This window comes from Stylophora pistillata, chromosome 8 (assembly GCF_964205215.1).
Source record: "Stylophora pistillata chromosome 8, jaStyPist1.2, whole genome shotgun sequence".
NCBI classification, from domain to species: domain Eukaryota; kingdom Metazoa; phylum Cnidaria; class Anthozoa; order Scleractinia; family Pocilloporidae; genus Stylophora; species Stylophora pistillata.
Genome location: NC_142526.1, coordinates 23,445,653 through 23,460,405, shown reverse-complemented (window position 1 = coordinate 23,460,405; position 14,753 = coordinate 23,445,653). Strand labels below are relative to the sequence as shown.

Here is a 14,753-nt window from a genome sequence, read left to right as displayed (position 1 = left end):
TGCAATAATCATACGTTGTTAGTGACAGATGATATCTACGTCATTAAAAATTTACTATTAAAACAAAAATTCAAAGGGTAAGCATTAGTATTGGTCTTACATCTTAAACGTTTTCTTGAAACGCCTAGGATAAGATGAAAACATGGCGAGAGTTTCACAAAACTTTTTAAGTACCTGAACACGTGTTTCCAACACTTTGGCGCATGACTCCCCAGTTCTACTCCAACGGCCAGCAGTCCATCCATACTCAAGACATGCGCGGCATGTAGTTTGATAGATCCTGGTGAAGAATGTGACCTTGTTCTTTTTGCTTCCAGACCCTCTCCTTCACAAGAGGCATTTGCTAACTGGGCGAGAACCAGTTCACAGCGGGTTTGAATTCCCAGTGTGCAGCACAGACGTGCAGCTCGGCGAAGGCCATCCAGGCTGAGGCAGATGGTGTCCCTTTCACGGTTGTGATCCCTCTTGGATTCCCCTCCAAGCATGGCGGCAACGCTATTTGCAGTACCTAATATGAAAAGGTTATACATTTACATATTTGCATTCGTAGTGGCTTGCTAGACTGACGCTTCACTCTGTTTCCATCACATATATTAGTTATTATTCACCACTTTTAATCACTCTTTCTTCAAGATTAGATCAAATCGATCGGTTTGAATCCTTCAAGAAAAGTTTTAGTTCCTAATTCAACATTGTTAAGTAATACCCCAAACACAGTGACACCGATTGCGACTTTCAATTTCAAATCAACATTATGTATTTGAATAGAAAAAGTCCATTGGTCAATAAAGTTTCCTTTATTGACCAATGGGAGAGGACCATTTATTGACCAACGGGAGAGGACCATTTGAAGTACTGTCATTGGAATGTGGCTATGTCTCTTTGTCATTGAGGATGAGGTTTGAGAAAAAAAAACTGGCTGAGGACACTGGCATAAGTGTACAATTTTGGCTTTGAATATGGGCTTTGTAACTCGCACCTCAACATCTCCAAATTAAATTACCAACTATAACTTGTGTCTTGGTGAGTTTTTTTTTCTTCTAAACGACAATGGTCATGCATTTTATACATGTCCCTCTGGCTCAGATCTAAGGGTAACCTCCTCCCACGTCATGACATTGATAAACTGAATTGATCGATTAATTGATTGGTGGTTTGAGGAGGCAGGCTACAAACCCGAGATGGAAGTCTCTAAAGGTGCTGACAGAATCTCCAATACTGAATCCCACGTAGCCAGCAGCACCCTCCGAGCAAACTTCATCCCTTCTCTCTTGGCAGGCGGCAGAGTGCTGGGGTTCTTGTGGTGAAGGAAGGGACTGTCTTCTTCTTCAGACAGCATGTTGTCATTGAGTGTGTTGATCAAGGCACGGTTGTCATTTGGTGAATCCAGTATGAACCCAGCTTTTCCTAATATGTTATATGTGGTAACCAGGCGGTACAATTCAGCCAACCATACCGAGGAGAGACCGATAGGCACGCCGCTGTTCAGAATATTGTCGATGAAGTCGTCCTTAAATATCAAGGGAACATTACAAACATTAGCCGTTTGAGTAGTTGTGGTACTTGATTGGTAGACCGTACCGCGACAAACAAAAATCTATGAATTTGAACGAAATTCCCACCGTCTTGAAATTAAGCTCTGCACAAGGACGGGGACAAAATCCTCTGGTATCTTGAACCACACCCCTCCCTGTAATTTTTTGGTCATCTTTGCTTGGTTAGCTGGGGGAGAGGGGAAGGTTAAAAGAACTCCGTTGTGCATTGTGCCCACTCAAGCACATTAACAGTGAATTTATCTTTCTTTGCAGCTGTCTTCTTCAAACACGCTTTTAAAATCTTAGTAATCGAATTGACTATTTTGAAGATCTGCGTAAATAAAACACGTCTTTTAGGGGACATTATTGAATTTCATTGCTTTATTCCTCAAAATTGAACTCTTTCTCGTCAACGTGAAAGCTGTTTCTGACGTATGTTTATGATGAAACCCAGAAATTGAAGGAATCTGCAAGCGATATGAATCAGTATAGCTGTTTTCTTTCTTACCTGAGCTAATCCTGGCATGGCTTGTTTCTTCTGATAGTAACCAGTCTTTAATAGCTTTAAATTCAACGATAACGTAGCGTATACGGTCACATAAACACCATCCGCGTTCAGAATAGGAAAGCTGGGATCCGAAGTCGCTCCTTCTCCTGACTTTTCATCGACCAAATCCGATCGTCCCCGAAGTGTCCCGAAGTTTGGAACGTTCTTTCGTTTGAGTGCCATGCACGTAACCGCTTCGCAGACATCGGAAGCGAACTGCTGCAAGGCCTCGTCAACAGCTACTGGATCAGACAGACTTAACACAGATGGAAGAATGCCAAGCAAACAACGAGCAAAGTTCCTTGCACCTTCTTTCTCGTTTTCCTCAACACTTTTTTTGACATCTCTTACTTTCTTTTTATCCGGTGATTTGGCCGACGAAGAGTTTTCGTTTCCTTTCTTAACATAAACGCCGTTGATTTTTACGCCTTGTGATGAATTTTTCTTGAGCGTATTAGTGTTGGGCGAATTAGGCTCGTCTATACTCTGGCTCTTCTGCAGAATTCCCTTCGGCTTATCTCCGTTGCCATTCTGTAGTCTACGATCGTATTCGGAAGCCGAACGAGTTCTACGAAGTGTGGGCCGGGAGCCTTTAGTTGGCGATCGGTCTTTTTCTTTTTCTCTCTCCTCCCTCAAAGCCTTTTCTCTTGCTTCTATTTTATTGGCTTTAGATTCAACATATTTCCTGTGTGTCGGTGATGTTTGATCTAAGGGTTTTCTGTTCATAGGCTCGACTATTTTCCCATCATTTGATAAGCGCCTTACTCCGGGCTTAGCATTGAATGACGAGTCACCGGAAGCCTGCGTGCGCGGCCTTGGAATCCCTCCTCTAATGTTACGTTTCTGTTGACTGCTTGTCCTTTTCTCATTATCAGCCGAAGAAATTTCAAAGTTTTCAGTGGCAAGCGCTGCCCAAGAATTTGATTTCCTCAAGGGAAACCGTTGTAGATTAGAAGAGGAACTCTTACGAGCGGAAATGTCGTTGTCAGAGAAGCATCTGCGTAAAGCAAACTTGCCGTCTCTTTTAGAGCTGTTTTGTGCATCTGATTCTAAAAGGTTTGTTTTTCTTTCCTGCAGTGCGCCAGTATCTGAACCAGCGCGCTCCCGTTGATGCGCATCCCCATTCATGGTACGTTTTTGCACGGTCGGTTTCTGTCGCGTTTTACTATCAAAAGATGAGGAGCGTTTCACAGTTGTACGCATGTTGCCTTGAGAATTGGAACCAACTCTTTTAGGGAGGCTGCTCTTGCGGGGAATCCCTGATCGGGATGCATTACCAAACCGCGTGTTTTTGATATTCTCGAATTCGTGTATTTCAAACATGGCGATTTCGTCTTCTGACGCGAAGTGGACGCTTTTAGGAGTGAGGGGTCTGATTTCAGGTTCTTCATCTGAAACTTAAAAGATTGAAGCATATTTGTTAACACGTAATATTTTACGTTTTCAGAGGCACTCTTCAGCTGCCCCTCAGATCAGAAATAAAACCCTACATCAGCGTGCTGTGTATGACATCCTATATCAGTGACACCTACCCAAGCCCCAGTCTCCTTCACAACCATTGTTTTGCCTTTTCTCGTCGCAAAGCGTTTTCGAGTGTGAGGAGCCCAAGCAATTGCAAGGGCTGCCAAGGAGACTACTGAGCCCCCGCATTTATAAAACGTGACCAGCGTACCGCACTCAGAACTGTTTTCTTTGATTATCCTTCAAACAGGATGCGAACTCGTGTATCTCAACTTCGGTTTTGACGGTGTTGTTGATTTGAATTTTAGATCGTTAAACATCAACGCTTACGCCAACCCCGGATAAACTTAGCCATTTTTCGAACAACTCAGCCGGAGAGTGAACAAATTTCCTGAAAAAAAAAACGTCTCAAGTGGCTCACCATCAGTCTTGAGTTCTCCATCGGTAAGGCTATCCCAGGCCCCTCCGTTTTCTTCAAAGCGCTCGGTTAGAGATTCAATATCCCCGTCAGGGGATCTCTGAGAATTCATTTCCCACCGGTTACCACGTCTATAGGCACTCCTTTCTCTGTTGAGTTTTCCATGAAGAGAACTTCCCGTTTCTCGAGCAGAAGCGGCATTATCGTATTGTTCCTTGAGCACCTCCCAATTATCAGTTTCTTTCATTTTACTTAAAAATTCAATGTGTTCGTCACTCAAGCCTCGTCCCTGACTCAAGTCCTCTAAGGATCCCAGCAACGCTACCACGCATGCTACACTACAGCTGGCCACTGTACTGTCGGCGCAGCGGGTAGATTCCACGATGCCATCCATCAAACTAAGAAAAAAGTTGATTAGATTGCTTAACGTTTTCTTTTAAAGAAGTTAGCCTGTCTTAGTTATCATAAGTAAACTAACACTCCAATTTCAGATTCAACGAGGAGGCATTGGACAAAGAGCCATTTTAAAGAAGTGTAATTGTAAGAGGCCACTCAGTGAGTCCATGATTGTACTGATTTGTCACAAGACGCTTAGCATGGCTTGTTCTAGTACACAAAATTGGATTGCCTTTACCGGTAAAAGACAATGATTATACGCGTGTTTCCCTTTGGAGCTAAAAAGGTAAAGTTGCACAAGGTTTCCCTTAGTTTTAACCGTAATGATGCTAAATAAATAGCTTAATTGACATTTTGCAGTGGCACTTGTAAGATGTAGATATTCGTTCACTGTACTCTAGGCTGAAAATAGAATTTTGTCGAAACACTATAAAGTTTGTTTTCAATCTCTGATCTCAAATGAAACACTGTTCTTTGAACAAATAAGAACCCACTCTCTCAAACACTTACAGTCGCAGCAAATCCAATTCCGTTTTCTTCTGCTCGGTCGGTGAGTCTGGTGACGGGGGATTGTCTTTGTCAATAATCGTTGGACCCGCGGCATCCAACAGCCGCTGAGGACTAGAAAGGAACTGGAGACGAAAAAAAAAATGAGATTTGATTTAAACAAAGATTGTAGTACCTTTATATTGCTACGCGCAAGTGAACTAAGGGAAAAGGCCTGAGACTGATTGCAATCACGACTAACAGGAACCACAAACCTCTGTGGCTTCTCTATCTATGGGACAGAAAGCGATTTCTAAATTAATCAAGGGAATGAGGATGTTATTTCATTGTGGAAGGGTCTGGTCCATTTTATACGATAAGCTGAATCATTCCCGCATTAACAAATGGTAAACACCACAGCGTACACTATTGAGTTATGGATGCACGCGGGAGGTTGCTAAGCACGAAAGAAGCGTAAGAGTCGCTCGAGGCGATAGCCGAGAGCGACTCTAGCTTCTTGAGTGCTTAGCAAACCTCCCAAGTGCATCCATAACTTAATAGTGTACGCTGTGGTGTTTACCATTTATTTTATAACGTAACATTGATACATTGTAGCTAAAGAGTTCCCTTTTATTTAACAAATCTTACGTGACCAGAAAAAACAATCGCGCGCGGAAAAATAGTCCTTGCATTTGCTCACGTCAGCAGCGTACACCCATGGGGCAAATGGGGGACGCTAAATTGACCAATCAGAGCGCGCGCTTTACTTTGGTTATGTTATAATTTTGTTTAGCTCTTAAGTACTTCTGATCTATTGGAGGATTGACGCATGGATACAGTCACCAGTCACCAGTCTCCAGTCACCACCAAATGTTTTGCCATGCTATCATCTAAAACAAACAGATTTCGTGTTGCCATAGTTCTGTACAGTATTATATCAAAGAAGACGTTAAAATGTGGTAAGAACTGAAAAAGTGGTACATGAAGCGCAGCTGAGTGTGTCACTGATATTCTTACCAGATTTTGACGTCATCTGTGATCGTTCACTGAACAGACGTATACCAGCATAAAATCTACTTTATTACACGACTCGGGCAGTCAGAGGGCCAATAACTAAAATCAACCCATCAAAATGCTCTATTGCCGGTCAATATTCTCTCAGTATTGGACCGGGCACTGTCCCGAATGGTCCCGAATGATACCGCACTTGTATCCCTTTGAACTTCAGTCGCATAATAAATCTCTTATTAACCAAGCTTGTTCGGGACCTTACTGGAAGAATATCGGCCCTCGGTCTTTTTTGTACGGACCTCGCTGCGCTCGGTCTGCCCTGTCAAGACCTCGGGCCGATATTCTCCCAGTACAGCCCTCGCGCTTGGTTAATAAGATATATTTATTAACGAGTTCACTCACGCAAAAGTCTTAACTAGCACACATCCTCAAGGCAGCAAATTAAACACGAGAAGTATGCCCTCTTCTAAAATTGTCAACTTTTCTATAACAGCAAGGTTTGAAATAACAAAGAAAGTCACTTTACCTCCTTTAATGCTTTCAGTGCCTCTGCTCTCTGCTGAGCTGGAGGATACAAAATGATGCGATGAAACAGCGACTCCAACACTGGCCTCATGGCGGCTAAGGGACCCACAAGTCGTAGGAGTTCTGTGGCTATGTTATAAATGGTCCTTGGTATGGGCCCCACAACCGATGTCGACTTGGCGAAGTTCCCCGTTCCACGCCCTCCTCGATTGATTTCCTCAGGGAAAGGAGTCACAGTTTTTGGTCGTTTATTTAAGTCGGTAAGAGGACTCCCCAACAACTGAATCAGGGCGGGGCATAAGAGTTGCCTGAAACACGAAGAAAAGGTGTTTAGAACGTTAATCTTCAAGGAATCAGGAAAAGTATATAATCCGTGTATCAGATAGTTCTTCACTCTCGCAAATTTGTGCTTCAGAATTTCGTGGATACTCACTCCCTTTGCACTCCTGTTGCAATCGTAAATCATACTTATTACTTGTTGTGACGTGGTCATAGTCCTGTGATTAACATTTTGATTCGAACATTTTTGAAATACTGTCTGTTTGTCTGCTAGCGGTATTTCTGAACTCACCAGATAACGTTTATAAACTCTTTTTCCTGTTGTAAAGCTGTGGATAGACTGCTCAGCATAACCAAGATGGCTTCCAAGTACAATGGAATAGCCTGGCCACCTTGCACTGGAACACTAGAGACAAAAAAGGACGTAATGAATTATAATTCTTTGTCTCACAATGTGATCATTTACGATTTGGATCGCGACGTCCTGGCAATGCAAACATGTCGTCTGTGCAATCCTTTACGATTTACCGTGTAGTACCAGAAAGCATTCGCAGATTTTCAAAGAAAACTAGACCAGTTCCAAAGATTATTTTGGATACACAGTTGACTGGAAATGTTTATCTTCTGAAGGCGGAGCATCTTGTGAGGATTGAGCGAAGGCTTTTTAAGGCAAATTTTTTTAAGAGCGTAAATCTTTTTTTTTCGTGAGGACTTTTGTTTCCATGCATCGTATCATTTTCAGGGGCTTTTAAGGTCTTGAGTATTACAAAATGCGAAATATGCGAAAAGAGCTAATACTTCTCAGTAATTTCTATTCATTATTTTGAGCAGTTTGTCAGCTGTTTGGTTTGCCTCGTGCTGTTATTTACAAGCCACAATTCAACAGAGAATGAATATTCGATATACTATCAACAACACTGTATCTTCAATCATTATTTCTGTCAGTGATCTCGTGCCGTGCAAGGCAAAAGCAAGAAATAACTCGATAGGATCCTTTATTTAACGATTTTAATTCGGCTCACAAGGGGCAACAAACATTGTAATTAAAATGAGGACTTGTGCATACTTTTTGTAACAGTTATATCCGCATTATTGCTGTTTTCTGGCGAAAATATTATATTTGATGGAACTAACTTCAAACAAACACATACTCCGAATTCATTTTAAAATCCTAATTTTGCTTCACTTTATTTGTGTTACGCCCACTTATCAGCAACTAGACAAAACAGCGTGTAAAACGTATTTGTTAGGAAACTGAAAGAAACTACTGCATTTAACCAGCCAGAGTCGACCGTTCCAAACACGAATTGTGCTATTTTTAGAGCTAAGATTTTAATGTTCTCTACGGGAGAGTAACATTGACTCTTTGCAGGGTGCATGGTAGACAAGTTTTTCGATTTTTAATCAGAAAGATTCCGCACCCACATAAAAAAAAATCGATTTGAATATAGATTGAAACTCTCCTGCCAAAGAACGATGGAAAGGTAAAAAAGCTTAATTTAAAAATTTGTAATTTTCACTGCAGATTTTTTTTAAAACGATGCACTCTAACTCTAGAAATTCCAAAGTGAATGTCGTAATTCCCAATGTGATTTCGCAAAACTTAAAATTGAAAAAAATATTATTTGCAAATATTACTTTTACAAGGGAAAATTGACTGCAGCCTGACGAAATATTTTTTGTCATTTATTTTAAAGTTCTCGCACTAAAGCTCTCTGCACGTGTTATAAGGTCTATGAAACCACATCACTTGCTTGGAGCGGAGAGGAATTAAAAACCTTTCTCCTGCTGGTTTTTGTATCACTTACCCTGAAATTAGTTCTTCTCGGCCTGTCAATTTAGCATGAAGGAAAATCTTCTTACCTTGGTCCTGCGGTCAGTCGGAAGCAAAAGTGTTTCAGTAACAGCACCACATCTTGGCTTAACAACTTTGCATAGTCCGTGGAAAAAAGATTCGTATCTGCACATAAAAGAGTTAAAGATTAGCAGGTTACTCGGGTCCCTGTCGATGTACGCCAGCTGCATCTAAAGACATGCGCAATTGAATCATTCTAACGTGGTTCGTTTGCAGTTTCCTCCTCTTTAACCCTTTACCAGTAAAGAGTGACCAGCATTTAATTTCTCCCAGCAGCATTATTGCCGAATCAAACTCCCAAGTCATTTGAATAAAGGAACTGATCACCAACTAAAGAAGCTCTTGACTGTTGAACAGTGAAATTCTCCTTGTCAGTCTCGTAAGAAATGTATGGAGAACAGTGGGGAGCATGCGCGCGCATATCGATGTTATGGTGTAAAGGGTAAGACGAGTAATCAATGAATAGTGCGAGAAAACATAAAGTAAAGGAAACCTGAAGCTTTGTTCTGCCATCGATGGGTGAACAGAATCATCATGACTTACGTTTGATGATCTTGGAGTCCGACGAGGAAGTTTTGGATGTCTAAAAGAAAAGAGTTATATACAATGTTATAGACATTCTGTGTACTCCTTCCAAATGGGATGCTTCCCCATCACAGGATCCTGGGAAGGAAAATGCACTGTGAGAGTAAATTTTCTTGACTGAGAACATAGCTAAATGCACTGGCCGGGAGTTGAACCCACATCTCTAGATCAGAGCTCAACGTATTAAACACGGCGCTTTCGCGCCTTGCCTCAGTTGGATTAATTTACCCACCCTAAATTTCACCTTAGCTTTTCCCTCTGATGGAGGATAGCTTCACTAAGTTCAGTCTACAAACTACTGAACACAAACCGGCGATGGAAGTCTTACCAAGGAAGTTGCTAGGCTGTCCTGTAAGCGATGACACACCGAGCTAAGCATTTGTGTTAAGGTAGCTCTGCAAGCTGTTTTGGTGGCAATTTGATGTGCTCGGGTGTACGTCTCGATGCATATCTAGGAATAGGTAGATGTGAGTTAACTACAAATAATGTCTGATACGGTTTGGTTTGAGATCGTGTAAATATATCTTATTAACCAAGAGCGAGGGCCGTACTGGGAGAATATCGGCCCGAGGTCTTGACAGTACGGACCGAGCGCAGCGAGGTCCTTACAAAAAAGACCGAGGGCCGATATTCTTCCAGTACGGTCCCGAGCAAGCTTGGTTAATAAGAGATTTATTATACGACTGAAGTTCAAAGGGACACAAGTGCAGTATCATTCGGGACCATTCGGGACAGTGCCCGGTCCAATATTTAGAGAATATTGACCGGCAATAGAGCATTTTGATTGGTTGATTTTAGTTATTGGCCCTCTGACTACCCGAGTCGTGTAATAATAGTATGTAATGACAGTGAAAGGACTGAGAGAATTCCAATTCGATCTGTAATCATACGAGTGATAACAAAATCGGACGACCGCCTAATTAAGTACAATCCAAATTTGAATATGATTGGTTAATCTAAACTACAACTTTGAAAGTGATTGGACTGTCCGATAACAAACTTTCCGATTACAAAATTTTTTTGTTAACAACTTGGCAAGTGAGTTAGTAGAGAATGGGAGTTTTTTAAACCAGTCGCAATCAAGAAGATTGTAATTTTTATCATTAACGCTTGAACCGTCCGTTAAGTACAGACAAAACACCTCGGAATGCCTACAGTACTCCTCTGTAACTTTACCTCAGCCAGTTTAATCAGATATTCTCCATGAACTTCACACGACGCGGAACATGCTATGATCAGCAGCAGCTAAAGAGGAATAACAACAGGAAAATCCCGAATTAAATGCATAAAATAAGGAGGTTACTTTGAAAAAGCTTGGATATATCAACAAAGTTGAAGTGGTAAATTGGCCACTGTAACGATTACAAAAGCTGACGTTTCGAGCGTCAGCCCTTCGTCGGAGCAAATTTCGCTCCGACGAAGGGCTAACGCTCGAAACGTCAGCTTTTGTTATCGTTACGTTGGCCAATTTACCACTTCGACTTTGTTGATATATCCAAGTTATTTCGTTACTCCCACCGACGCAGCCCCAAACAGTTTCTTTCGAAACTATCAGCCTTTATTACTTTGAAAAAGATTTGAAAGTCAACTTGTAATTGTTGTTAGATAAGTTTAAACTCCAGTTGCGCTTTACACATCATAACCGATCCCCGAATGATACAACTTTATTTTTCAAACTTAGCGCGCCACATTTATTCATCAACTGCACTCGTACTCATCATCACTTGCTCATTCTTCTGCATGCAGGTATGAAACTGTCTGATACAGACACTATATTAGCATTGCGGGAACCCTTAACTGTCCAGATATGGACTCTAAGTGTTTTAAATTCGGGGCTTACTATATTAAGCATAAGGAGTTGCAGTTAGCGGCCAATGTGCATTTAACCACCACTGGAAGACTTTAACACACCGCGACAAACGGTAATTTTCCGTCTCAGAGCTCGCTGGGTATCACTTAACAAAAAAAAACTATTAAAGAGTTTACCAAATTCAGACAACGTTAACTAACCTTCATAACTTCCACTTGGACTTCGTCTGCCAATGTAGGAGTGGATGCCACTGTGGCAAGAAACTGAACCGGAAGCTGACTTTCAGGTTCTTCTTCGTTCTCCGACCGAAAACGGTCATCAGAGATTAGCTTCTGAATCGGGACAGTTTATAAACGAATCAGATCAACAGTTTTGGAACCTCGTGCCCAGATCTGTCTCCCGTTAAAATCCCATCACTTCCGCCGTGGAAGGTCAGACTACCGCAACAATTTTAAGGTAATTGCTCCCAGCTTTGAGACACTTTGCCGCCTCTTTAGTTTGAATATGAACCACAAAGGATTAGTTTGCTTTTTTTTACGTCAAGAATTAATGCGAATGAAATTTAGGCTAAAGGTTTGCGAATAAGTTTATGAATTTCCGATACCAATCATTTTCGGTCACTTTATCTTAGTTTTCATGCAATCTTCCGGATGGAACAAATGGCTCTAAATAATGCTCAAACGATCGAGCATTTCGTTGCGAGCGTTTCCTTGCCTGCGGGAAACTAAGCAACGCGAGACGGCGAGAGGTTAGTGCCAGTTTCCCCCGGCAAACCACTCGACTGTCAAATCTTTCATGTTGTTATTTGAATTTATATTTACAAAAAAGCAAGAAGCTTTTTCATAGCAATAAGCCGTTTACGTAGTGCCATTTTGATCGACAATCATTTATCCTTTTTGATATTACCGAGTATCGGCCGTTTTTCGTTTTATCAAAGTTGAATTGTTATTCGTCTCTAAATCAAATTTCGAACTCAAAAGCGCAGGTTCAAAATGCAGGTATTAACACTATGATCCACCGGTGTTAAAAACCGGGTTATTTGGATCTCTCTCCTTTGACGAAACCCCTCTCACACTCAAAGCATGCGCTAAGATTTTCCTTTAACGGATATTTTATTGAGTTGTAATTCCCTTGTTTAGATTTGTGAGCTGGGAGAACAGCTCTCGGACGTATTTTAGCTTGCCTACAGCAGAACTAAGCAGCGATTTCGATGAACAAAAGAACAAAGCATTCGTTCTTGTTGAAGTACACAATAAACAGCAGGTCTTTAACGACGGGAAAGTTTAAAATCAATTTGGGTTCTGGTGTTTTACAGGCAAACCTCGCAAGGTTAACTTTAATGATTGAATTCGACCAAATTTGTTTTTATCCGACTTCTCTTACAGTGTACCACACGTAGCACGACTCTTGCAGGGCGAACAAGAATAACAGAAACTGGAAAAAACTTGCAATAATTTTTAATTCTCAATAATGTCATCAATTGATCCCAAGCTGTTTTTCTTAACTCCATTTTGGCGTCATTTTTGGTGAACAAGATTTGTTCAATAGGACGATGGTTTACTGCTGATCTATTCCACGAGGATGTGATAAATTATTCATTTCTGGAGTCAAAGCGAGCGGAGACGATACATTTTTCTTAAAATTTCCCAGAGTTTATTTTAACTTATGAGAAAATCATCAAGACTTTGCCGAGAAACGTTAATGGATATTTTGAATTAAAATATTTTCTAACAAAAGTCTTTCTTTGGCTACAGCAAGTAATTAGCAAGTTTAAAAAGTATTTGTCTCTGTTTAAACACCTTTTAAAAGCACTTCTTGTACGGAGTCAATGGCTCACACAGAAGCTAACATCTAAGGAAAACCTATTAAAAAAATTCGCATCTTAACTTGTCGTAGTAACCACTTCTACCTTAGAATATAACTGTTAATTTCTCTTACACACGCCGAAATAGTACAGTTAGGGGAAGTTTAAAAAAATTTTAAAAACTTTTAAAATCAGTTTACCCTCTTGCGAAGTAATTCCAGAAAAAGTGATCGCTGTCAAAAACTGTTTCAATCCATGTTCTTAGTCACGAAGAGGACAAAATATATTTTTACCGATTCAGTAAATACAAACGAAAAGTGATACAGTCATAAAAAGAGTGTATTCAAATAAAAATTAATCAGCTGGTTAAATAGTTGGAGGACGGTCTGTCATTATTATGCAGTGATATATTGTCTAAAAGGAGATTGTGAAGCCACGTCCTTGACGGTAATTAGCTTTAAATATTTCTGTATCTACTTTCGTATCGTAGTCACCGCTATTTTGTTATGGCAATTTATTGCTCGTGACAAAAACGCCAAGCTTGGAGGCATCGGCTATTCAAATCAAGGCGCAATTTTTAATTCGTAGGCAAATGATTGATATTCGAGCTGTTTGTGTACTTCGAACAACTCGGCGTTGTCATCGTAAGTAAAGTACTGACTTTCACACTGCGGCGATTTCATTTTAAGAACGATTCGATTTTATCATCCGTAGAATTGCTTTGATTTTCAACTTCTTTCATAAAATTCGCTCATCAATTAATCAAGTCCAGCCATCCATTGACCGTGCAAAATAACCGTTTCCACATAAATTAGCCGCGAAAAAAACTGAGCATCCACTAACCTGCAATCCATTTACAGCGTGGAGAGAAAGCTTGCTTGACCTCGACTCTAATGCCAGTTTGAGCGGCAGAAAACACTTTTCCCTGAGAAGAGAGAAACCAATGATATTTACATGCAATTTGATCTAATTGTGGTATCCATTTCTTACCAGTTGGAGCCGTTTTATTAAAAAAAATCGTCTAATTTCTGGGACTTACCGCAGCTCATGGGGCTGGAGTGTACGTGTCCCATTTCGATTGATGAAAAGCGCATCTGAAAAATCCAAAAACTAAATGAATCAGCGAATACTTCTAAGCAAATCGTTGGCGACTTCCTTCAAATTGTACGAAGCTTACCCGTCGCCGAAATACACGCGTCTCGTAGGTTCTTTGCTTTGCTCGACGTGGCGTCGTGCGCTAAACTAGTCAACACTTCCTCCATGACTCTCTAACCCATTAGACAAACCACGAAGAGGGAAACATTCAGATCTGTGGTGATTATTCCCTCATAAACCTCAAAATCATCTTCTTAGAAGCCTTTGAATTCACAATATTTTGATTGAGCAGGTCGTTAGCGCGTTCGACGAACACCATTTAAACAATGGAAAAGAGAAGGGCATAACCGATGCGCCGATTACGTGCGCAGTGGTGTGTGCAGATGAATGGCTTCTTCTTGGCACCTGTGTGCTGTCCCATCAGTCACAACCTTATAAGGAAAGCGCACACATACCCGTAACTATCGAAAGTTGGTGTGGCTACGAGTCTGTAGTGTGCAAAACTTCGATATTTTAGAAGAAGTATCCAAGTTTTTACCCGAAAAGACACGCTGCTTTGACTGAGATTTTTGAAATAGATTTCTAAAGTGATCTCGTTTACTCGTCACCAACACAGCCGTGTGCCTGGGAAAACAAAGGAGTTTTGCTCGATCAAAATAATTTGTAAAGCAAATTTTCACGGTGTCTAGATACATGGTGATTTTTTCCATCCAAACAAAAATGAGAGGAAAGGTTTTTCACTGCAACACAAAGCATCTCTGTGACCAATTAAGCTCCCTCTCACACATATTCACACATACTCATGCATAGCAAGAGAGTCCCCGGCTGGGATAATTTCTCTCATGAACAAGTTCACGTTAAATCAGTTTTCAATTTACAGTGTCAAATGTAATATAGGATTGCTTTAGTTTGGCTTTTTTCCGCCATAAGCCAATCACAGCTTGGT

General features: G+C 40.9%; 1 protein-coding gene and 1 long non-coding RNA gene across 2 annotated transcripts in view; one reads left to right on the top strand and one right to left on the bottom strand.

Annotated features, from left to right (window-relative positions):
* Positions 1-7,843, top strand: part of LOC111335585 (uncharacterized) — a 16,720-nt gene extending 8,877 nt beyond the window's left edge. The window contains exons 2-4 of the long non-coding RNA XR_002695365.2: positions 318-521; positions 4,453-4,643; positions 6,399-7,843. This is a non-coding gene — a long non-coding RNA (uncharacterized LOC111335585). The remainder of the gene's footprint in view (positions 1-317; positions 522-4,452; positions 4,644-6,398) is intronic.
* The window catches only part of LOC111335583 (brefeldin A-inhibited guanine nucleotide-exchange protein 3), a 22,573-nt gene extending 7,820 nt beyond the window's left edge, over positions 1-14,753 (bottom strand). The window contains exons 1-15 of the mRNA XM_088730898.1: positions 13,890-14,753; positions 13,752-13,806; positions 13,556-13,637; positions 11,109-11,240; positions 10,275-10,343; positions 9,427-9,549; positions 9,057-9,096; positions 8,522-8,618; positions 6,951-7,064; positions 6,381-6,687; positions 4,868-4,989; positions 3,965-4,359; positions 2,044-3,479; positions 1,177-1,510; positions 175-508 (exon numbers count right to left, since the gene is read on the bottom strand). Coding sequence (XP_088587024.1) covers positions 175-508; positions 1,177-1,510; positions 2,044-3,479; positions 3,965-4,359; positions 4,868-4,989; positions 6,381-6,687; positions 6,951-7,064; positions 8,522-8,618; positions 9,057-9,096; positions 9,427-9,549; positions 10,275-10,343; positions 11,109-11,240; positions 13,556-13,637; positions 13,752-13,806; positions 13,890-13,974 — 3,725 coding nt within the window. The 5' untranslated portion in view covers positions 13,975-14,753. The remainder of the gene's footprint in view (positions 1-174; positions 509-1,176; positions 1,511-2,043; positions 3,480-3,964; positions 4,360-4,867; positions 4,990-6,380; positions 6,688-6,950; positions 7,065-8,521; positions 8,619-9,056; positions 9,097-9,426; positions 9,550-10,274; positions 10,344-11,108; positions 11,241-13,555; positions 13,638-13,751; positions 13,807-13,889) is intronic.